Below are 24,871 nucleotides of genomic sequence, written 5' to 3'. Positions count from 1 at the left end.
CCTGATGAACCCTTCCCCTCCACCCGCAAATGCTGCTTGACCACGGACCACCTTCACCAGGATTATCCGATCCTTCATCCCAATTACTGTTTTAACAACGTGTACATAGCCCCTCTGAGCAGAGTTACAAGAAGTGCCGCATCAATGACCCAATATCGTCCAGGCCATGCTCACTGCTGCCAGGGGAAGGAGGTACAGGAGCCTCAGGTTCCACCCTGCCAGGTTCAGGAACAGTTATTACCCCTCGACCATCAGGCTCCCGAACCTGCGTGGATAATTTCACTCACCGCAGCACCGAACTGATTCCACAACCTGCAGACTCACCCTCAAGGACTCAGGTTTTCAGTATCATTTATTTACTATTTATATAGGGTAGCGGGGTGTAGTTACGTCTCTATCAGTGAAGATGTAAGGTGCTCCGTCCCTCCACTAGCCTGCAGTGGGTAAGGTGTAGCCCCCGATCAGGGTCACGTGAAGCCATGGGAGCAGGTGGTAGATGGACGTACCAGCAGCCGGAGCACATCAAGTCCTGGTTACACAACCACTGACACCAGGCAGACAATCTCTGGAGTATTGATGATGGCTGGGGTCACCCGTCTTGTAAAGACACTGCCCGGAAGGCAGTGGCAAACCACTTCTGCAGAAAAAATTGCCAAGATCAATCATGGTCACGAGATGGTCATGGTCATGATCATCCACGTCATCCAACATGGCACAATGCGTGTCCGTCGTTGTCGGTAGTTTTTCAGTGATCCTATTGTATTCCTTTGTTCTATTGAAAGTCCACAAGAAAGTGAATCTCAGGGTAGTATAAGGTGACATGCATATACTTTGATAATCAATTTACTCTGAACAGACAGTCTCATAAATGAAGTCACGTTTTATTTACAATACCCCCCCCCTCACTTATACATCAGGAAGATTGCTAAATTATACAGTTCTTCTAACAAACACCATTCTTTCAGTTCGAAAAGGATGTGTCCGTATTACAGTGGAGTACAGATTAGCTTTTCAACATGTTACTCTTCACTTAGACAAGATTGCCAACGTTAAAAACAATTTACAGCGCACACCTTTTTAGTGTCCAGGGTGCAGCTGAAGGGGTTAAAAAATTTACTTTGGAAGCTTCTGATAAAAAAAGTTACACTGCAGGAAAGTGAGCCATACACCGCTCAGAAACTAGAGGACACCTAAGAGTTGCCCACGTTTCCAGGCAGTCAAGTGCCCACTTTCCATTGGAATATTTATGATAGAGGGCATTCAAACCCACCTGTAGGAGTCCGTGGAAGCCCTGCTGTGTAATCGGTGATACCTGGGTAACGCACAATGGCGGACCACAGGAAGACCAAGGTATCAGGCATGGTGAGCCATCACTGACACGTCTACGTTTCCACACGGCCACCCTAACAATGTTGGTCATGTGTTGAGGAGTGTAGAAATACAAAAGTTTACAAAAAAAAACACACACAAGGTTATCCTCCCCACAGCTGAACTCAAGCCCCTCTTCCTCTCCCTCACCACCACCCCCCCCCCACCAAATTCCACTATGATTTCTCTTTAAATTAAGACTAATTTGAAAGTAATCTCTGAAACACAAAGATGACTTGAACTTGTGGCCTGTACGACAAAAGCAGGTTACAATTCCATCACTGCTTTCAGTCATGTCAGTTAAGTCAGGCTTTTATTCCCCCACATTAGTTCCGGTTCTGTGCATATCAGTCAGTATGTTTTACCCACTGCCAAGTCTGATGCCAACTTTGAACTGTGCAGATGGGAACTTTTTTTAAATAAACCAATTTTAGTCATTAAGGTTTCTGGACTGACTCTTCCAACCTCCAACCCCACCACCTCTAAGCAGGACAATTCAGGAGAGCCAGCTGGCAGCTGGGGAAACCACACACCCCGATCCCCGTGTGCACATTTTAGACATACCTCCCAGGGGCAGTATACTCTTCTTAAACACAGGAGTGAGTCGTGACCTTAATTTATCAAATGGAGCATAGTTCTTGATAGCAATGGTGGAGAAAGAGATGGGCAAAAATCAGTCAAAATTAGCACCGTTGACGAACTTGTGTTGACATGCTGAACGCATGCATCCTTGCGTTGGTTGGACGGAAGGAACTGACAGGCAGTCCGTTCTTCTGGAAGAGAGTGGGCAGTTCCGGATTCCTCTCCAAATCAAAGATGAAAGAAAACGTACTTCAAAACGGAAGCTCCAGCGGTATGTCGAAGGAAAGATCAAACACAGCCAACAATATCCCTTTAAGATTTCTTAGCATCTGACAAGCTCCTTTTCCGCAGGTCACTCAGATCGACAGGTGTGAAATCTGAAAACCAAATAAGGCCATGAGACATAGGAACAGAATTAGGCCATTCAGCCCATCGAGTCTGCAGCACCATTCAATCAAGACTGATTTATTGTCCTCTCCTATCTATTGCCCCATTCTCTTGCCTTCTCCCCGTAACCTTTGATGCCGTACAAATCGAGAACCCATCAATGTCCATTTTAAATATACCCAATGGCTTGGCCTTCACATACAATGAATTCCACAGATTCAGCAGAATAAAGAAATTCTTCATCTGCTCTAAAGGATCATCCCTCTATTCTGAGGCTGTGTCCTCTGGTCCTGAACTCACCCACGATCAGAAGCATTCTCTTCACTCTATCGAACCCTTTCAATATTCAGTAGGTTTCAATGAGATCCCCCTCATTCTTCTAAACTCCAGTGAGTACAAGATCAGACACCAAATGATCCTCAAGTCTTAACCCTTTAATTCCCAGATCATTCGCACATACCTCCTTTGGACCCCCTCAAACAGCACACCTTGCCTTAGATAAGGGGCCCAAAACTGAACACAATACTCCAAATGTGGTCTGACCAATGCCTTACAACGCCTCAGCATTATATTCTTGCTATTTTAAAAATTCCTCTTGAAAAAAATGCTAACATTGCACTTGCCTTCCTCACTGACTCAACCCGCAAGTTAACTTTTAAGGAATCCTGCATGAAGACTCCCAAGTCCCTTTACACTTTGGATTTCTGAATTCTCTCCCCATTTAAAAAATAAAGGCACAGACTATCAAGAAAATTGTTCAGGCCTTTATTCCTTCTACCAAAGTGCATGGCCATACAGTACTTACACTATATTCCATCTGCCAATTCTTTGCCTATTCTCCCAATCTGTCCAAGTCCTTCTGCAAAACCTCTGGGTTCCTCAACACCAGTAACAACAACACACTTATTTTGTGTCTAACCAATCTTACAGAGTTTTTCAAGGAAGTTACCGAGAAAGTTGATGAAGGCAAGGCAGTGGATATTGTCTACATGGATTTTAGCAAAGCATTTGACAAGGTCCTGCAAGGGAGGCTGGTCAAAAAGGGTCAGTGGCTCGGCATTAAGGATGAGGTAGTAAATTAGGTTAGACATGGGCTTTGTGGGAGAAGCTAGAGCGCCGCAGTAGATGGTTGCCTCTCTGATTGGAGGTCTGTGATGAGTGGAGCACTGTAGGGATCAGTGCTGGGTCCATTGCTGTTTGTCATCTATATCAATGATCTAGTTGATAATGTGGTTAACTGGATCAGCAACTTTGAAGATCACACCAAGATTGGGTGTGTCGTGAACAGCAAGGAAAGCTATCATGGATTGCAGTGGGATCCTGGTCAGCTGGGAAAAAAATGGGCTAATAAATGGAATTTAATGCAGACAAGAGTGAAGCATTGCACTTCGGTAGAACCAACCAGGGAAGGTCTTGCACAGTAAGCACCATGGCACTAAGGAGTTTGGTAGAACAAACGGATCTGTGAATGCAGGTCCATAATTCATTGAGAGTGGCAACACAGGTAGATAAAGAAAGCTTTTGGCACAATAGCTTCATAAATCAATGTACTGAGCTCAGGAGATGGGATGTTATGTTGAAGTTGTATAAGACATTGATGGGGCCTAATTTGGAGTATTGTGCGTAGTTTTGGTCATCTACCTACAAGAAAAATGTAAATAAGGTTGAAAGAATACAGAGAAAATTTACAAGGATGTTGCTGGGTTTAGAGGTCCCGAGTTATAAGGAAAGATTGAGGAGGTTAGGACTTCATCCCTTAGAATGTAGAAGATTGTGAGAAGACTTGTTAGAGGTATACAAAATCATAATGGGTATAGGCAGGATAATTGCAAGCAGGCTTTTCCACAGAGTGGGTGGGACTACAATCAGAGGTCACAGGTTAAGGTTGAAAGATGAAAAGTCTAGGGGGAACGTGAGGGGAAACGTCTTCACTGAGGGTCATGAAAGTGTGGAGTGAGCTGCCAGTGGATGCAGGTTCAATTTCAACATTCAGGAGAAGTTTGGACAGGTACATTGATGGTAGGGAGGCTATGGTCCTGGTAAAATTATTTCAGCATGGACTAGATGGGCCAAAGGGCCTGTTTACAAGCTGCACTTTTCTATGAATCTATGTTAGTCCTTGGCTCCTTTACTGCCACAATGAGGACACTCTCAGGGTGGAGGAGTAACATCCCATATTTAGTTCAACCTCCTCTGTGCACTCCAGTTTCCTCCCACAGTCCAAAGACATACCAGTTGGTAGGTTAATTGGTCATCGTAAATTGTCTTGTGATTAGGCTTGGATTAAATCAGGGCATTGGTAGGCAACATGGCTCGAAGGGTCGGGAGGGCCTATTCCACGTTCTCAATCAACTGATGGCATGAACATTGATTTCTCTATTTTCCAGCACTTTTTTCCATCAACCTTCTCCCTTCTTCCATTCCTAATCTGAATCCCCTCTTACCTCTTCTCTTTATCTAGCTATCGTCTCCCCCCTGGTGTCCCTCCTCCCTCCCTTTAACCCATGGCCTACCCTCTTCTATCAGTTTCCTCCTCATCCAGCCCATTACCTCCCAGCTGCTACTTCATTCCCCTCCCCTACCCACCTGGCTTCACCAATCACCTTTTAGCTTGCACATCTTCCCCTCCTCCCGTCTTCTTATTCTGGCTTCTTCCCCCTTTCTTTCCTGAGCTGGTGAAGGGTCTCAGCCCAAAAACATTTATTGTTTATTCTTTCCCATAGACGCTCCCTGATCTGCTGAGTTCCTCCAGCGTTTTGAATGTGTTACTCTACCAACAAGGATTCTACATTTACTGATCTTCTGTCACTTCTTACTAAGAATTTAATTTCATTTTTTTTTTACCAAGAGAGCAACCCCTCATGTCTTTTGGATGGGATATTTAGCTGCCAGCTGTGATCTTCTTTCAGCCCCCACTCTGATGTCCAAATCACACTTGCAAATTTCTAATTGTACAACAGGCTCATCTTCCTTGTTTGTATATGTATATTCAAATATAACACCTTCAGTCTTGTATTCACCAGCACTATTCTCGTATTTGTTTGCATATTACCTGAAAGTAAACTTTTACATCTTTCTAATCTGGAGACATCAGTAACCTCTCCTGCATTCTCCTTCCCTTTCACATTATCCATACTTTTTCAAACTGTTGAACCCACCCATGTGGTTTAAAGCCCTATTCACACGATTCACCAGGATCCTGATCCTTGCATGGTTCACATGAGCCCGTCCCATCACAACTCTTTCCTTCCCAATACCGGTGCCAATGTCTGGTGAATTCAGACTTCTCCCACACCAAACTTGAGTCACGCATTTAGCTCTCTATCTTGCGCCAATTTGCTTGTGGTTCAGGAAACAGTCCTGAGATTATAATCTTTTTGGTTCTGCATTTTAATTTAATCCCCTGCTGCCCTAATTCCCTCAGATGAATCTCCTTCCTTATTCTACCTACATCATTAGTACCCACATGGGCCACAACAAATGGATCTGCGTGCCCCCCCCCCACTCCAAATTCCTCTACAGGTCAGATGAGATATCCCGAACCCAGTTAGACAGCACGACCTCCGGGATTCTCAAGCCAGAGAACTGTCTCTATTCCCCCGACTATACCATCTTCACAGACAACTACACTTCTCTTCTCTCTCACCCCGTGAATGCCTCCCTGAACCACAGTGCTACAGATAGGTTGCTCATCCTTCCTACAGCCCCCACTCCCATTTGCTCAGGGGGCAAACTCTCAAACCTGTTGGGCAAGCTGGAGGCTCCTCCCAAACTACCTCCCAGATTTCCCCTGACACCCACTTGTCCCTGTCCACAGACTGAATATAGAGATCTCAATGGATGCAGATCCATTGAGAAAGTGGCAGCTGTGTGCACAGGAAAGGGAATGGTAACAAGTATTCAATGACAAATGGAGGGTGGAAAAAATTGCAAAACCAAATCTTTAAGTTTCTGTTTCGGATTTACACCGATTGCTTCTCTTGCTGTTTTGGTTACAAAGGTTGCTCTTTAAAGGTCCTATTTGGAAGCCAGCCAATAAGCAAATTTAGATCGACTGATAAGCCCATAATAACAAAAAAATCCACCATCTTATCTCCTGAAAGTGCTGCTAAATTAATAGCTTGGAGTAGTGGCTAAACCAATGAAATATTGAATGATCATTTACTTTAGCAAAGAAACAGCGATTTTAATCTTGAGCAACACACAGAGAATGCTGGAGGAACTCAGGAGGTCAGGCAACGTCTGCCGAGGGGAACAGACAGACATTATAGGTTGAGACTTCTTCAGGGTTTGGCCCGAAATGGGAATCACGACTACTGAATGCCCTTGCCACCAAGGTCTCATCACGTATGAAGCGCCAGAGGCATCTTACTGTTTACTTTTTAACGTGTCGCAAATCCACCTTTGCGTGTGAGTTATATGTACTGTGTTGTGCACCTTGGGCTGGAGGAATGCTGCCTCGTTTGGTGGTGTACATGTATATATTTCAATGACAGTAAACTTGAATTTGTATTTAAAGTTCCAGCATCTGTAGAATCTCGTGATTATTGGAAAGCACACACGTGGATACTGCCAGGCTGGGATCACACCATGCACCCAGGCATAACAGCAAAGTTTTCTTGTACAAGGGAAGTAAGGAGATTGCCTGATTTTTAACTAGTGCCAGTGAAATCGAACAATACATTGAAAAAGCTTTACATTGTCACCCATCTATTAAGTTGAGTAAATTATGACAACAGGATATTGAATAGTTCAGAAAGCCTGAAGGAAAAGTGTTTGTGTTTTCACAATGTTTTTATCTTCAAACCATCTCTGTATGACAGATGTAAAAAGCATTTGGAAAGCACTATGCTATATTGTTCAGGCAGTATCTGCAAATATGCAAAACTGGCTGTGATCTTTCGGGCAAGCCAACTACCACAGCTCATGGTTTTTCTTTTCACATATTCCGAAGAGTCTGAATAAATTTCCCACATTGTGTTCCTCAGTTCCAGCTGTTTACAACTGATTAGACCACCTAAGAGCCTCCGGGCCAACTGCTGAGAAGCTCACAATTACATACTGCTTGCCAGCATGCATGCTGTTGACTTTGACTAGCTTTGAAGCACAGCTTATTACCACAAAGGACTAAAGAACTTGCAGCTAGAATTCAAAGATAAAAGATTAATTTTATTTGTCACACATACATCAAAACGTACAGTGAAATGGATTGTTTGCATCGAAGACCAAAACAGTCCAAGACGTGCTGGGGGCAGTCCACAAATGTTGCCGTCCTTCCAGCACCCACAACTTACTAACCCCGACCCGTACGTCTTTGGAATATGAGAGGAAACCCACGTGGTCACGGGGAGAACGTACAAACTCCTTACAGATAGCAGCAGAAATCTACAAGTATGCTGGCAAGCAGCGTGCAATTGTGAGCTTTGCAGCCCGTGGTCCGATCAGTTGTCAAGCAGATGGAACTGCAGAACGCAAGGTGGGAAATTCATTCAGAGACTGTGTGAAGAGAAAAGGCGAGCTAACTTGCCCAAAAGATCACAGATCTGCAGATACTGCTGAACTATACAGTCTCAGTGTTTAATGTTCTTCAGAGAACTCGACATATCTGCAAAGAATCCGTCTCTCTGCAGCAGGGGTGTGATCCTCAGTGCTGACCACGCACACTCAGCCATCCTAACAGGGTGGGGTTCTTTTAAAACAAATTTGCCAAAAAGCAATGACTGCATTTGAGCTCATCACTGTGCACAGCATCTTAGAACCATCCACCCGAAACACAAGGGCAAATACAATTTAAAATAGCTTTCATCAGTGGCCAGCTGCTCTTTCCATGAAGCCAAACTGGTCCAGATGTATTCATATGGGAATCTAACAGAAGGAACCAGCCCTTTGCTTCAGGAAATTCCTGGTGTTGAGATGTATTCTGAAGCTTGAATAATAATCATTGATGGTCTACAGCTAAAACTTAGCGGCGTGCAGATGCTGGGATGTTGAACAACAATCTGCTGAAGGAACTAAGGTGGGTCAAACAGCATCAGTGGGGAGGGGGAAGTGGAATTTTTATATAACCAGAACATTAGCTTTATTTGTCACAAGAAAGATCAAAACTTAGTGAAATGCATTGTTTGCGGCAAACCAAATTAGCAAGCGTTGTGCTGGGCAAGCCAAAGTGCTGCCACTTGCCCAGCACCATTATAACATGCCCACAACTCGCTAACCCTAACCAGGAATGTGGGAGGAAACTCACGCCACGTGGGGGAGAACGTACAGACTCCTTACGCAAGGACAGTGGCAGGAACTGAACCGCAGTCAGCTCTGTGCTACCGTCCTAACTGATGCAGGGTTTCTGCCTGAAAGGCGAACAATTCCACTCTGCCCTCCTCCACCCGTCAATGCTGAACAACACGCAGGAGCTCCTCCAGCAGCTTGCTCGTTGCGCCTGGCAACTGATTTCCCTCAAAGGGAGAATAACAACACTTGTAAAAGTAATTGGCAATTGAAAGGCAAGTAGTTTATAGGGGAGATTTTGAAGCTGTGCAGGTGGATTTGGACCCCAGCTTGCCAACCCGGCATTACTTACTGTTCAAATTTGGATTGGGATTCTTCTCGACGTACTGGACAGGTCCGCGTTCACTCCCTGACATTTGGGTCCTCAGCTCTCGCTCCACACACTGCCAAGCTGCAAACAAGAACCACACGTCATGCAGATGGGAAGCCAATGGGACCAATGCATACATTACCAGAGGCTGTACCAGAGTTATCCCGGGCCATCAGGCTCTATGATGAGTCAATCTGAGCCGGGAAGTGATGACCCCTCCTGTTGGACTGTTTGAGGTAACTTATTTTTTATCCTTTCTTACTTCTCTTCTAATATTTGCATATCTGTGCACTTGTAATGCTACTGTGACACTGTAATAAAGTATCTATCAGAGTCGGCATGGAGCAAAGGACCCGTTTCCACTCTGCAGGCCTCAGGCTCTTCTCCTTTCCAATCAGTGCTTTTACTCGCTCTTCTCTTATCAGTGTAGATGGATTTTTCAAGCTACAATGTCAGCAATACTTGTCTCACAATTGGTAATCTGATAAAACTAACGGTGCAACACACACAAAATGCTGGAGGGACTCAGCAGGCCAGGCAGCATCTATGGCAAAGAGTAAACAGTTGATGTTTCAGGCCTAGACCCTTCAGCAGGACTGGAGAGAAAAAAATGAGTCAAGAGTTAGAAGGTTGAGGGAGGGGAGGAAGAAACACAAGGTGAGAGGTGAAACCTTGGGGAGGGGGTGTAAAGTAAAGAGCTGGGAAGTTGATTGGTGAGAGAAATACAGAGCTGGAGAAGGGGGAACCTGATCGGAGAGGAGAACCAGAGGGAGGTGATGGGCAGGCAAGGTGAGAGAGGGAAAAGAGGATGGGGAATGGTGAACGGTAGGGGGGCATTACCAGAAGTTTGAGAAATCAATGTTCATGCCATCAAGTTGGAGGCTACCCAGATGGAATATAAGGTGTTGCTCCTCCAGCCTCGGTGTGGCCTCATTGTGACAGTAGAGGAGCCCGTAGACTGACATGTCCTACTGAAGGGTCTCAGTCCAAAACGTCAACTCTTTTCCATAGATGCTGCTTAGCCTGTTGAGTTCCTCCAGCATTTTGTATGTTGCTTGGATTTCCAGCATCTGCAGATTTTCTCTTGTTTGTGATTAAACTAAAGGTGTGAACCTTTAGTTCTAGTCATAGCGTAACTTTCACAGTTATTTCTACTTACCTTACATCAACTAAAAATGAATTGAGGCTAATTTCACTCCATGGTTATTAGAAAAATCTGTCACCAAAAAATCCCACTTGGCTCAAGATTTATGCTGTCTCAGAGGCTACAGTTTCATAGAACAGCACAGGCCCTTCATGCTATGCCAATTTTCTAACCCACTCCATGATCAATCTAACTCTCCCCACTATGCAGCCCATATCCCTCCATGTTACTTACCTCCATATGCCGAATATATCTAACTCTACCTCAATCTCTGGCAGTGCATTCCAGACACCAACCATTCTGCGTTAAAACTTACCTCTGATAGCTCCCTTCAACATTCCTCCAATTAACTCCAAAAAACTCATAATTCCCACACCTCACACAGCTCGGTTTTACCTCCTCCCCAAGATCCACAAGCCTGACTGTCCCGGCAGACCCATAGTTTCAGCCTGCTCCTGCCCCACCAAACTTGTGTCTGCCTACTTGACTCCATTTTATCCCCCATAGTTCAGTCTCTCCCCACCTACATCCAGGATACATCCCATGCCCTTCACCTCTTCAATAACTTCCAATACCCCAGCCCCAACCGCTTCATTTCTACCATGGATGTTCAATCCTTATACACCTCCATCCCACATCAAGAAGGCCTCAAAGCCCTCCGCTACTTTTTGGATAACAGACGCCACCAGTTCCCCAGCACCACCACACTCCTCCAGTTGGTGGAGCTTGTTCTAACTCTCAATAACTTCTCCTCTGGTTCTTCCCACTTTCTCTGGATCAAGGGTGTAGCTATGGGCACTCGCATGGGCCCCAGCTATGCCTGCCTCTTTGTGGGTTATGTGGAACAGTCTATGCTCCAAATCTATACTAGCACTACTCCCCAACTTTTCCTCTGCTAAATCAACGACTACATTGGTGCTGCTTCCTGCACCCATGCTGAGTTCGTCAATTTCATCAACTTTGCTTCTAACTTTCACCCAGCTCTTAAATTCACTTAGTCCTTCTTCTCTCCCCTTTCTTGATCTCTCGGTCTCCATCTGACAGACTATCCACTGACATCTTCTACAAACCCACTGACTCACATAACTATCTTGACTATACCTCTTCCCACCCTGCCCAATGCAAAAATGCCATTCCCTATTCCCAGTTCCTCCGTCTCTGCCGCAGCTGCTCCCAGGATGAGGCTTTCCGTTCCAGGACTTCTCAAATGTCCTCTTTCTTTCAGGATTGTGGTTTCCCTTCCGGCATCATCAAAGATGCCCTCACCTGCATCTCCTCCACTTCCCGCACTTCAGCCTTTAAACCATCCTCCCGTCACCACAACAGGGACAGGGTTCCCCTTGTCCTCACCTACCACCCCACCAGCCTCCGGATCCAACACATTATCCTCCGCAACTTCCACCATCTTCAACAGGACCCCACCACTAAGCACATCTTTCCCTCCCTACCCCCTCAGCTTTTCGCAGGGATCGTTCCCTCCACGACTATCTGGTCCACACGTCCCTCCCCACAGAACTCCCACCCAGCACTAATCCCTGTAAGCACAAATGCTACACCTGTCCCCACACCTCCCCCCTTACCACCATTCTGGGCCCCAGACAGTCCTTCCAGGTGAGGCAACACTTCACCTGTGAGTCTGCTGGAGTAGTCTATTGCATCCAGTGCTCCCGATGTGGCCTCCTCTACATTGACGAGACCCGATGCAGATTGGGGGACCGCTTTGTCGAGCACCTCCGCTCTGTCCGTCACAATAGACAGGACCTCCCGGTTGCTACCCACTTCAACTCTGCCTCTCATTCCCATCTAGATATGTCCATACATGGCCTTCTCTACTGCCATGATGAGGCCAAACTCAGGATGGAGGAGCAACACCTCATCTACCGTCTGGGTAGCCTCCAGCCTGGTGGTATGAACATTAAATTCTCCAATTTCCGGTAATTCCCTCCCCCTCCCCCCATCCTAGGTCCCTCTCTGCCCCTCTCCCCTTTCAACTTTCTGCTCCTTTATCTCTACAGTTCTTTCATGCTTATCCCCTCCCCCTTTATCCTTCTTCTGATTGGTTCTCCACCTGGCGTCTCTAGCCCTTCCCCCTCCCCAATCTCTATTACTGGGCTTCGGCCCTCTCTTCCCCCCCCCCCCCATTCCTGATGAAGGGTCTCTGCCCGAAACGTTGGCTACTCTTTTCTCACGGATGCTGCCTGACCTGCTGAGTTCTTCCAGTGTCGTGTACGTATTCTTTGATCCACAGCATCTGCAGTTGTATTTTTGTGTAACTTGAACTGATGTCCTCTTGTATTAGCTGTCTCTGCCCTGAGAAAGAGTCTCTGGCTCTTATCATCCTGTACACTCAGTCAAGTCACCTCTCATCATCCTTCACTCCAAACAGAGAAGCCCTAGCTCACTTAACCTTTCCAAAGGAACACACACTAGTCCTTATAGAGGGATCAGAAGTGGAGAGAGTGAGCAATTTTAAGTTCCTGGGTGTTACTATTTCCAAGGTCCCAACATGTCAATGCGGCTATAAAGGAAGCAAGACAGCGGCTATACTTCATTAGGAGTTTAAACAACCTGAGAATTTCTGCAGATGTACCGCGGAGTGCATTCTGACTGGGTGCATCACTGTCTGGTATGGCAGCGGGTGGGGAGGTAATGCACAGGATTGAAGAGTTGTTAAATTAGTCAGCTCCATCACCGGTTCAAGCCTCCGTAGTACCCAAGACATCATCAAAGAGTGGTGCCTCAAAAAGGTGGCATCCATGAGGACACCCACCACCCAAAGGTGCCCTCTTCTCATTGTTACCATCAGAAAGGGGGTACAGAAGCCTGAAGGCACACACACTCAGCGATTCAGGAACAGCCTCTTCCCCTCTGCCAGCTGATCTCTGCATGGTCATTGAACTCATGAACTCTACTTTTTATTTCAATTTCTGCACTACTCATTTTAATTTAACTATTTCATACACACATACATTTACTGTAATTCACAGCGTTTTCTCTATTATCATACATTGCATTGTATTGCTGCTGCAAAGTTAACAAATTTCATGACATATGCCAGTGATATTAAACCTGATTCTGAACTCAAAGCTTCAGCAAGTCAGAGGTTTTCTCAGTGTAACCCTTCTACTTTTGAACAGGAAGCTCTCCCCTTTAGATTAAGTTTAGATTTTTTTTTTGCTTGACATTTAAACTGTTTTTTTGAGAAGCCACAACTGCCATCCGTCTCAACATTAAACAACCCCCAGCTGGGGTTGGGGGGGCTTCCTTCAGGGCCTCAGATCCATTCTCCAAGGCTATAAATCTCTAATAGCTGCTGTGAACAGAAATAAATCAGAGGAATGTAATAGCACATTTGTCAATGTGTGCATTAACAGTTCCTGTATGAGACAACACTGCTTTAAGGCAGGATGCACCGGAGTTTAACCGCAAATTCCTAATGGCCTTAAACAAGCATGGACTGTGTAACCTCACAGTTCTCCGCTACAAGACTACTGACTAAAGTTATGAAGCTGCAGTCCACACACAGAAGTCATTTAAAGACTAAGCAGACCTCTTGAGATCCAGCAACTAAAACACATTACAGGATTATCCAAAAAGCTATCAAAGGATGGATAAAAATCCACAAGTGAAACAGTTCTCTGTACACAATGCACATCCTGTCCTATTTTGTGTTTACATATACTTTTGATATGTATCTACGAAGAGAAACAGGTTAGACTCAGAGCAAAGCAATGACTCAATACGGTTGCTTCTGATGAAACCGCAGGTTTTCGCTCTGCAGATTCCAAGAGCACAGGAACCTGAGCATTTAGTGCCAAAATTACAAGTTTAGATTTTGATCCAATGTCTGTAATTAATTCAAATTTCTTTACCAGAAATGAAGAACAAAGCTAGCCCTGTACTTTGGGAATCACCTTAAACTGGGGTTCAAATGAACTGCTCAACTTGATAGCTGGGAACTATTGCAGCTGAGTCAGCCAAGAATCATTCTCAAATGTATCAGATAAGAGAAAGCATTTTAACTGAAAGCAGTATCTTTAGTAAACTATTAACTGCACTGGTGTGAGCAGGGCAACACTTCCTGATCTGCCTGTGCCTCCTCACCCTCCTTTCTCTTCCACACCACACAATGGGGCACAGTCCCATGCGTGTCAAGTACCTGATCAGACACCACTCCCAAACTCGGGTTTTCCTTTTGCTCAATAGCATAACCAAGGGTTACCATGGTAAAGTCAAATTCAGCTGTTGTTACTCAAGCATTTATGAAGTAAAGAATGTCAGAGAGATTACTGCAGGAACTGAACTAAAGCATCAAAAATTCCCTGCACTGATAGCAGGATGAATCACGGGCAGTCCTTTTAAAGAGCCTGTTTTTCCTGCAACATCGACAGTTATTGAACAACTCGTGCTAACATACAGGCGACGCCACGTTACAGAGGGGCACTGTTCCCTCTAAGTTGTGCAGTGCGCGGCCACACTGTAATTGAAATACTCCCGCGCACACACCATTTGTTGCCGCGCTGCTGGAATTGCATGCTGCTAGAAAAAAGTTTACCAAACGTGAAGGAGTTTCTTTGTTGTACTGTACTTCATTACACCCTTCAATAAATAAAAAGTATGTGATTTTCAATTTTCATTCTAAATATTCACAGTATGCATATTATTAAAAAATATTTAAAGTGATACTCAGTTTTCAGGCTGTGTAAAAATTTCCTGCTCAGGGCATGGTTGGTCTGCGCAGTGCTAAAAAAGCAATACAGGGAATGTTGCAGAGAGGTTGAGTTTCTTGAAAATTTTCTGTAATTCAAACCCACTTTCCCACTGAAACCCATGTGATAAGTGGAGATGCACTCCTTTGGGGTGTTTTCCTCTCCGTTTAGTATTAGAATCAGGTTTAGTATCACTGGCATATGCCATGCAATACAGTACTGTGCAAAAAATCTTATGCACATACATAGAGCGCCTAAAACGGTTGCACAGTACTGTAGTAACTTTATGTATTCCTCTGTACTGTTGCTGCAAAAAATAACAAATTTCATAGCATTTGCAAGTGATAATAAACCTGATTTTGATATGGGTCTCTGAGAGTGGGAAAGGAGCAGGGAGAGGGGAGGGAACAAAAAGCACCAGAGAGACATTCTGTAATGATCAAGAAACCAACTGTTTGGAATCAAATGACCTTGTCTGGTGTCTCAGGGCTGGGTATGTCCGCACCCATGCTACCACCCCGCCCCCCCCCCCCCCCACCCTGGCGCTCCTGTTCTGCCACTTGTCCCACATCCCTTGCCATTCCCAACATCCTTTGCTCTTATCAGATTTACAAACTTGCTCTCCGCTCCACACGCTGTGCAAGAGCCTAGCTCTCTCTCTCTCTCTCTCTCATATATATATATGTATGTGCCTAAGACTTTTGAACAGTACTGCAAGTTGTTTTGTGGCAGAAGTACATTGCAAGGCAATTTAAAAACTATAAATTGCAATAAGAAAGATATATATATTTCTAACTGCAATTTACACTTTTTAAATTGTTCTATAAAAATTAAAGTGGTGCACAAAGAGCAAAAAATATAAAAATACTGAGGTAGAGTTCATGGGTTCAATGTTCATTCAGCAATCTGATGGCAGAGGGGAAGAAGCTGTTCCTGAAACGTCGAGTGTGTTCTTTCAGACTCCTTTACCTCCTCCCTGATGGCAGCAATGAGAAGAAGGCATGTCTTGGATGAAGGTGGTCCTTAAAGACAGATGCCAGCTTTTTGAGCTATCGCCTTTTGAAATAAGTGCCCAGCCTTATTATTTAATAGCTGAGACCAGCACTGGACTTAGGGGATGCACAATGCTCATGTAAAAGAAACAAGGGGTTTTGTCAATTTTTAGTTTTGGTCATTCAATAGTGTGGAGAATCAGATCTCAACATGCCATCACTGCATAGATGGCGCCAGTAGTCACAGCCAAGCACCCTCCTTTGCCGTGCCTTCTGCAGTCCGAGGACACGTGGAAGGAGCTCTCAGAGTGCAGTGGTGCCACACTCTGTCTGCCAGCGTTTCCTCGGACACACCAGGCTCATGGTTTAGGAAGTGGGGAGCGAATTTTTTTGGGCGTTTCAAATTTTTGGGCACACATAAACACGGGCGATTCTACAGACGCTGGAAATCTTGAGCAACACGCACAAAATGCTGGAGGAACTCAGCAGGTCAGGCAGCATCTGTGGAGGGGAATAAACGGTCGTCATTTCAGGACAAGACTCTTCATCAGGACCGGAAAGGAAGGGGACAGAAGCCAGAAAAGGGTGGAGGGTGGAGCACAAGCTGAGAGGTGAGAGAAGGTAAGAGGGGAGGCATGTGGGTGGGGGAAGGGGACAAAATAATGGGCTGCAAGATGTTAGGTGGAAGAAGGAATCTAACAGAAGGGGACAGTGGATCACAGAAGAATCCCCTAACCTATCACTAGCTTGTACTTTTTCCCCTACATTCTCATTCTGGCTTCTGCCCCCTTCCTTTCCAATCCTGATGAAGGGTCTCAGCCTGCAACATTGACTGTTTATTCCTCTCCACGGAAGCTGCCTGACTGAGACTATCTATTTATTTAGATATGCAGCATGGGGACAGTTCCTTCAGCACTCTCTCTGTGTTACTCAAGTTTCTGGGCAGCACTCTGAGAGTTCCATAAGGGTGAAGCTTCGTACCTCAAACAGCTGCAACACCAAGATCACCTGGAGTTTTCTCTTCCAAGTGCAAAAGGTAGAATACGGGAAACAAACTCCCACATAAGCTTGCAATAAGATGGTCCTTATTGAAAGTAAGATGGCAGCCACACCAAACTCAACATACCTTCATGTATAAACCTGACGTTTTCCTCATGTGCTGGTGTATACATCTCCTGTGGTGCGGTGTTCGTCGGAGACCGGGGTCCATTGTTTCGTTTGCCATTATAAACAATTCTTGATGCAGGTGAGCTGAGACAGAGATTAGGATCACGTTTAGGCAGTAAATTAAAAGAATCATCTGATCTCAAGGACTCTTGATTTAATTATAAAATCATCCAACAATCAATCATCTAAATTATGGTTCAGCTAACTCAAGTTTCTGACATGTCAAGTACGCCTGAACAAAGTTGCCATACTCTCTGAGTTGGAAATTTCCTGTGATTATGAATCAGAAAATTAAAATATCGCGACACACTGCACATGAATAAAACCATTTTAAATACAAAATGGCATAGCTACCTGCAACAAGAGTGTCACTGGTATTGTGCAGGAAATGTCATCTCCCAGTTTTAAATAGAACTTTTCTATGCAAGTGAGTTGCAGTGGGTGAAAAGTCTCCCAGACTCTGACAAAGCAGCTTTAAGCTTGCAATAAATCCACAGCTTTAAACTCAAACCTTTAGGATCAAAATGGCTCATTTACAGTCTTAAGCAGCACTTTGGAACAATCCTTACCATTGTCCAGCATTTGGTAATTACAAACAAGCTGGGAGGAGGTACAGTACAGATTTACACTAGTGGCGATTTATTGATGTTAAGATGGTGCAATCTGCCTGATTTTGGATTTGTTAGTTTGAAGTTTAGCTTAGAAATAGGCATCAAAATTGATTCCAAAATGAACTGGCCCTTCTGATGAGGAATTCACATCAAATAGATCACATAAAGCTTCCAATATTCATTCTGCAATCACACAGACACAACCTGTTCCCCATCACCATGACGACAGTGCATAAAGCAGCCTTCAGTGGATTGGAATTTACTCACAGACAGCAATATTCAATTACAATTCTCTACATTCACCCATTTACAGTATTTACCCCAAGCTTCTCAAATAGTATAACAGCTCAACAGAGAAACAGTCTATGTACAGTGTAACGTTCTCAATCAGGTGAAGGTCACATCTGCAGGGCCCCTTCTTTATTCAACAGCACCAATCCACTTCCAAGTCTGATTAGGTTCATAAATCCGAGGTACTGTTAAATGACTATAAACTTCAGCGGGCATCAAAAATAAAGAGAAACCAATAGTCCCATCGAGGCATCCGCTCCAATTATAAACCAAAACTTTCATTCAGACAACTAAAGATCAAATTTTGAAACACACTTCCAGGGTCACAAATGTGAAGCTTTAACTCTCTCTCGACAGATGCTGCCCAACCGTGCATTCAGAGATACTCTCCTGCACACCTGAATCGCTGAGTGTGTGCCTTCAGGCTTCTGTACCTCCTACCTGATGGTAACAGTGAGAAAAGGGCATGCCCTGGGTGTTTAATAATGAATGCTGCCTTTCTGAGACACCACCCCTTGAAGATGTCCTGGGTACTTTGTAGGCTAGTACCCAAGTTGGAGCTGACTAAATTTACAACTCTCTGCAGCTTCTTTCAACTGCCACTCACTGGATGTTTTCTGTTTTTCCCACCATTCACTCTAAACTCTTAGAGACTGTTGTACATGAAAAATCCCAGCAGTTTCTGAGATACTCAAACCACACCATCTGGCACCAACAGTCTTATCACGGTCAAAGTCACTTAGATCACATGCCTTCCCCATTCTGATGTTTGATCTGGACAACAATTGGACCTCTTGACCATGTCTACATGATTTTACACAATGAGTTGCTGCCATGTGATTGGCTGATTAGATATTTGCATTAATGAGGTGCACAGGTTGTACAGATGTTCCTAATAAAGTGGCCACTGAGTGTATGTTCTTTGTACTATCCAAGCTTGCAGCTGAGCAGTGCTAAATTGACCAACCATTAAGGTGTACACTTGCCAACACAGCAACCCTCCACAAAGCATCATGGTCCTGTGAACAGGCCCAGCACCATCTTCCTGGCCAATCAGACTGAAGGACCTTTAACGTACAAGCCTAGTGCCAACCTAGCACAATCAAAGGCAAGTGGGTACAATGTGAAGAGAAAATACGTTGAGTCAGAAGTACTTTTAAACCCTCTGTGATATTTAATTAAAAGCAGAAATAACAAGTATCAACTCTTGAGAAATCAGTTTTCGGCTCCACAGGTTGCTTGGCACACAGGCTGGGAGATTGCAAACCTGCTAAAGTTTATACTGAAGCACGTACACATTTGAAGCAGTTGGTTAAATGGCATTTCCACGTAGGTTTGAGCATCCCAGAGAGCTTGTTCAAGTTTAACCTCACCTTTGAGGCCCTCATAAATTAATGACATGTTTTGAGCAACACACACAAAATGCTGGAGGAACTCAGCAAGTCAGGCAGCATCTATGGAGGGGTTGACCTTTTGGGCTGAGACCCTTCATCTTATTATTCTGGTTTTTGCCCCTTCCTTTCTAGTTCTGGTGAAGGGTCTCGGCCCAAAACATCAACTGGTTAATCCCCCTCCATAGATGCAGCCTGAAAATCCTACAAAAAGTAGAGGATATAGCCAAGTCTATCACAAAGACCTCTCCATCGCTGAACACGTCTACAAAGGGCTGTTGCAAGAAAGCAGCATCTATCATCGAAGACCCCCATAATCTAGGCTGTGGCCTCTTCTCACTGTCACCATCAGGGAGGAGGTACAGGAGCCTGACGACACAAGCTCAATGATTCAGGACATGCCCTCTTCTCACTGTCACCATCAGGGAGGAGGTACAGGAGCCTGACGACACAAGCTCAATGATTCAGGAGATGCCCTCTTCTCACTGTCACCATCAGGGAGGTGGTACAGGAGCCTGACGACACAAGCTCAATGATTCAGGACATGCCCTCTTCTCACTGTCACCATCAGGGAGGAGGTACAGGAGCCTGACGACACAAGCTCAATGATTCAGGACATGCTCTCTTCTCACTGTCATCATCAGGGAGGAGGTACAGGAGCCTGACGACACAAGCTCAATGATTCAGGACATGCCCTCTTCTCACTGTCACCATCAAGGAGGTGGTACAGGAGCCTGACGACACAAGCTCAATGATTCAGGACATGCCCTCTTCTCACTGTCACCATCAGGGAGGAGGTACAGGAGCCTGACGACACAAGCTCAATGATTCAGGAACAGCTTCTATCATCCAATTTCTGAACGGACATTGAACCCATGAACGATATATATGAACGCCCATGCCTCACTACTTTTTTATTTCCTTTTTTTTAAATTTCCTTATTTCCTTTTTTTGCACCACTTATCTATACTCACTCACTTATTCATACATGCACACACTTCTTACTGCAATTTACAGCTTTTGTTATGTATTGCAATAACACATTTCATAACATATACCTGTAAATTTAAACCTAATTCTGATATCATTCACTCCATTATGCAGCAATGTTCATTGGAGCTTTACTGGCCTATTCATTACAATAAAATGGACTTGACCACAAAATCTATCTCATTATGATCTTGCACCTTGTTGTTTACCTGCACTGCACTTTTTCTGTAATTGTTACACTTTATTCTGCATTGTTATTATTTTATCTTGTACTACACCACGTTTGATTTCAAACCACAAACTTTTCACTTTACCTCAGTGCATGTGACAATAATAAACCTATTCCAAAATTACGATTGGTCAAAATGCTACAATTTAACAGCTGTCAAAGCAAAAGCTGACTTAAATTTGACGGATTCTAATTTGGGAAAGTCATGCAGGGGTCAGTGGTGGAAAACGTGAGCAGCTTTAAGTTACCAGGTATCAATATCTCGAAGGAACTATCCTGGGCCCTACGTATCAATGCAATCACAAAGAAGGTACGCCAGCAGCTATACTTCATAAGGAGTTTCACGAGCTTTGATACTTCACGAATTTCTACAGACGTACAGCAGAGCACACTCTGACTGGTTAAATCACAGGCTGCTATGGAACCTCCCATGGATGGAATCAGAAGTGGTTAAAGTGGGTTACAGACTCAGCCAGTTACATCACATTCTCAACCATTCCTGCCAGAGATAGTGCCTCAAAAAGCCAGCATCCGTCATTAAAGAGCATCACCCCATCTGAGACATGCTCTCATCAAGGAGAATGTTCTGGAGCCCAAAAAGCATTTTCTCTTCCTCTGCCATTAGATTTCTAAAGGATCCACGAACACCATCTCACATTCATCTTTGCACTCGTTATCACAGACATTTTAGTCTGGTATTGTACTACTAAATAAGACAACAAATTTCACGGCTAGGTCAGTGATAATAGATCTGGTTTTAAAAAATACTCCTAAAGCAACTTTAAACAGTTTTTCAGTTGACTGTGGATTTCAGGATGAGGAAATTGGGAGAATGCACAGCAGTCCTCACCGAGGTATCAGCAATGGAAAGCGTGAACAGCTTCGAGTTGCTGGATGTCAACATCTCTGAGGATCTGTCTTGGTCCCAACATATTAACGCAATTATAAAGGCATCAGGAGTTCGTGGAGATTTGGTAATATCAGCAAAGATTCTAGCAAATGTCTACAGACGTACTGCGGAGAGTATTCTGACTTGTTGAATCACTGGTAAGGAGGCTCCAATGCACAGGATCAAAAAAAGCTAGAGGGTTGTAGACACAGCCAGCTCCATCACGGGCTCTAGGAGCTTTTTTTTTAAAAGTGTGTTTGGGGCAACTCAGTCTATAAATAGAATGTAAGATAATATGGAGTGACCAATGTGTGAGTGGGCCAGTGTAAGAGTGAATATCTAAGGCTTTGGCTCAAGAGGCACCGATGAATAGCATGTAAGAACGGACAAGTTGTTTTAAATAGCTGTTAAATAAATAGGCACCAAATTAAATAAAGCTGGGATTCAAGATCAGTTGACGTGAAGGACGTGGGAGCTGGCGGATCCGACTGTGGTTCACGGTGAGCATATCTGTAGCCAATGCTGGTGGCTTAACAAACTCGGGCTCAAAGCTGATGAGCAGGAATCTGAGTTTCAACAGTGTGCTGTGTCAAAGAGGGGCAAGAGTTAACTGGAAGTGTTTCAGGAGGCAGTCACACTTGCAGGTTGCCACTAGCACATCTTAGACTATGCTGGTCATTGATGAAAATGACACATTTCCATGTTTTGATGCACAGGTGACAAATGAAGCTAATAGTTTCTGTGCCCTCCCTTGCTCATTCTGCCTGTTACAATTCAACCTGACTTGGTCCATCCATCTTGGTCACCCCTGCCTCACCCCTCCCCATCTCCACTTCGTCCCGTCACCCTCAGTCGTGATGCAGAGGCCAAGCCCAAAGTATTGACAATTCATTTCTCCCCAGAAATGCTGCTCAACCTGCTGAGTTCCTCCAGCAGCTCATTTCTCACACCAGTTCCATGGTTCCACCCATTTGCTTTAATGATTTGCTTAGAACATCATTCTTAGAAAAACACTTATTTTTTTTATTATCATTAAAAGCTTTCTCTGGCCTCCATGATACAATTCAGCAAGGCACGCTGTATTCTAATCACCATGTCCGTAAACACAATTCCTGCAACATTCCCACCTAAATTAAAGGCAGATGGAATAGCTGAGGACCATACACAGCAGACAGAACAAAGCAATAGTCAAAGGTGCTTTGGTTCAGAAAAAAGAAAAACACTTGAAATATACTGGAACACAAAACTGTACTTCAAAGCTTAAAATCCAAGAAATGAATTGGGTAAATATTGAGAACAAAAGTTGGAGGGGGAGGGAGGAAGGGGGAAGGGGAGAGAGGGGAGCGGGGGAAGGAGGGGGATGAAGGGGGAAGGGGAAAGGGAAGGGCGGGGGAGGGAAGGAGGTGGGGGGCAGGGGGAGGGGGGAAGGGGAGGGGGAGGGGGGAAGGGGAGGGGGAGGGGGGAAGGGGAGGGGGAGGGGGGAAGGGGAAGGGGGAGGGGGGAAGGGGAAGGGGGAGGGGGGAAGGGGAAGGGGGAGGGGGGAAGGGGAAGGGGGAGGGGGGAAGGGGAAGGGGAAGGGGGAGGGGGGAAGGGGAAGGGGAGGGGGAAGGGGGAGGGGGGGGAGGGGGGAAGGGGGAGGGGGGGAGGGGGGAAGGGGGAGGGGAGGGGGGAAGGGGGAGGGGAGGGGGGAAGGGGGAGGGGAGGGGGGAGGGGAGGGGGGAAGGGGGAGGGGAGGGGGGAAGGGGGAGGGGAGGGGGGAAGGGGAGGGGGAAGGGGAGGGGGAAGGGGGAGGGGGAAGGGGGAGGGGAGGGGGAGGGGAGGGGGGAGGGGAAGGGGAGGGGGGAGGGGAGGGGGAGGGGGAAGAGGGAGGGGGAGGGAGAAGGGGAAGGGGGAATGGGAAGGGGGAATGGGAAGGGGGCAGGGGAAGGGGGAAGGGGGCAGGGGAAGGGGAATGGGAAGGGAGCAGGGGAAGGGGAATGAGGCAGGGGAAGGGGGAATAGGAAGGGGGAATGGGAAGGGGGAATAGGAAGGGGGAATGGGAAGGGGGCAGGGGAAGGGGGCAGGGGAAGGGGAAGGGGGGGAAGGGGGAAGGGGAAGGGGGAAGGGGGAAGGGGAAAGGGGGAAGGGGAAAGGGGGAAGGGGAAAGGGGGAAGGGGAAAGGGGGAAGGGGAAAGGGGGAATGGGAAGGGGGCAGGGGAAGGAGGAATGGGAAGGGGGAATGGGAAGGGGGAATGGGGTCAGGGGAAGGGAAAGGGGAAGGGAAAGGGGAAGGGAAAGGGGAAGGGAAAGGGGGAAGGGAAAGGGGGAAGGGAAAGGGGGAAGGGAAAGGGGGAAGGGAAAGGGGGAAGGGAAAGGGGGAAGGGAAAGGGGGAAGGGAAAGGGGGAAGGGAAAGGGGGAAGGGAAAGGGAAAGGGGAAGGGGAAAGGGGAAGGGGAAAGGGGAAGGGGAAAGGGGAAGGGGAAAGGGGAAGGGGAAATGGGAAGGGGGAAGGGGAAGGGGAAGGGGGCAGGGGAAGGGGGCAGGGGAAGGGGGAAGGGGAAGGGGGAAGGGGGAAGGGGAAGGGAAAGGGGGAAGGGAAAGGGGGAAGGGAAAGGGGGAAGGGAAAGGGGGAAGGGAAAGGGGGAAGGGAAAGGGGAAAGGGAAAGGGGAAAGGGAAAGGGGAAAGGGAAAGGGGAAAGGGAAAGGGGAAAGGGGAAAGGGGAAAGGGGAAAGGGGAAGGGGAAATGGGAAGGGGAAGGGGAAATGGGAAGGGGGCAGGGGAAGGGGGAAGGGGGCAGGGGAAGGGGGAAGGGGGAAGGGGGAAGGGGGAAGGGGGAAGGGGAAGGGGAAGGGGAAGGGGGAAGGGGGAAGGGGAAGGGGGAAGGGGGAAGGGGATGGGGACGGGGAAGGGGAAGGGGGAAGGGGAAGGGGGAAGGGGAAGGGGCAGGGGAAAGGGAAGGGGCAGGGGAAAGGGAAGGGGCAGGGGAAAGGGAAGGGGCAGGGGAAAGGGAAGGGGCAGGGGAAAGGGAAGGTGCAGGGGAAAGGGGAAGGGGGCAAGGGCGGGGGGGAGAGAAGGGGAGAAGTGGATCAGGTGTCCAACGGCGAGGCGCAGCGCTGATAGAGGAGTCGCCCCAGTAACAATAGGAGGTATCAAACGGAGGAGGAGCGGCCGACGAAGAGCAGCCGAGGCCGGCGGAACTGAGGGGTTCGGACCGGTGCCGGGGGAAGGGGCGGCTCCAGGCCCGGGTCCGAGTCCGAGTCCGGGCAGCGCCTCGGGAGGGAGTCGCCGCTGCGCGGGTGTCAGACTCCCGTCATCCGCCCGGCAGCGGGTTGGGATGAAGCGGACCGTCGACCGGACATCGGGGCGCGGCCCTCCGACCCGGGACCCACCTGGTCATCGCGGCCGCTCCGGCTCCGCTACTCTCCCCGAGCCGTGCGCGCTCCCTCAGGCCGTCGCGGCGGCGCTGAAGCGCGCTCCCGTGCGCGCCCCGCCCATTGGCTGTGACGTCAGCGCCGCCGCATCCCGCGCGCACCCGAGAGAGACTTC

The 24,871-nt window shown here is 46.6% G+C and overlaps 1 protein-coding gene across 1 annotated transcript; it reads right to left on the bottom strand.

The window, feature by feature from the left end:
* Window positions 1–860: 860 nt before the first annotated feature.
* On the bottom strand, window positions 861–24,871 carry mcrip1 (MAPK regulated corepressor interacting protein 1). Its single transcript, XM_059948335.1, has 4 exons — window positions 24,715–24,871; window positions 16,904–17,028; window positions 8,915–9,013; window positions 861–2,327 (listed from the first exon to the last, which is right to left on the bottom strand). Exons 1-4 carry the CDS (start codon window positions 24,720–24,722, stop codon window positions 2,263–2,265), a joined length of 297 nt encoding a protein of 98 aa, XP_059804318.1. The 5' UTR covers window positions 24,723–24,871; the 3' UTR covers window positions 861–2,262.

Source organism: Hypanus sabinus, chromosome 23 (genome assembly GCF_030144855.1).
Source record: "Hypanus sabinus isolate sHypSab1 chromosome 23, sHypSab1.hap1, whole genome shotgun sequence".
NCBI classification, from domain to species: domain Eukaryota; kingdom Metazoa; phylum Chordata; class Chondrichthyes; order Myliobatiformes; family Dasyatidae; genus Hypanus; species Hypanus sabinus.
Note: the sequence above shows the minus strand (reverse complement) of the source record. Positions and strands in the feature narration are given on the sequence as shown.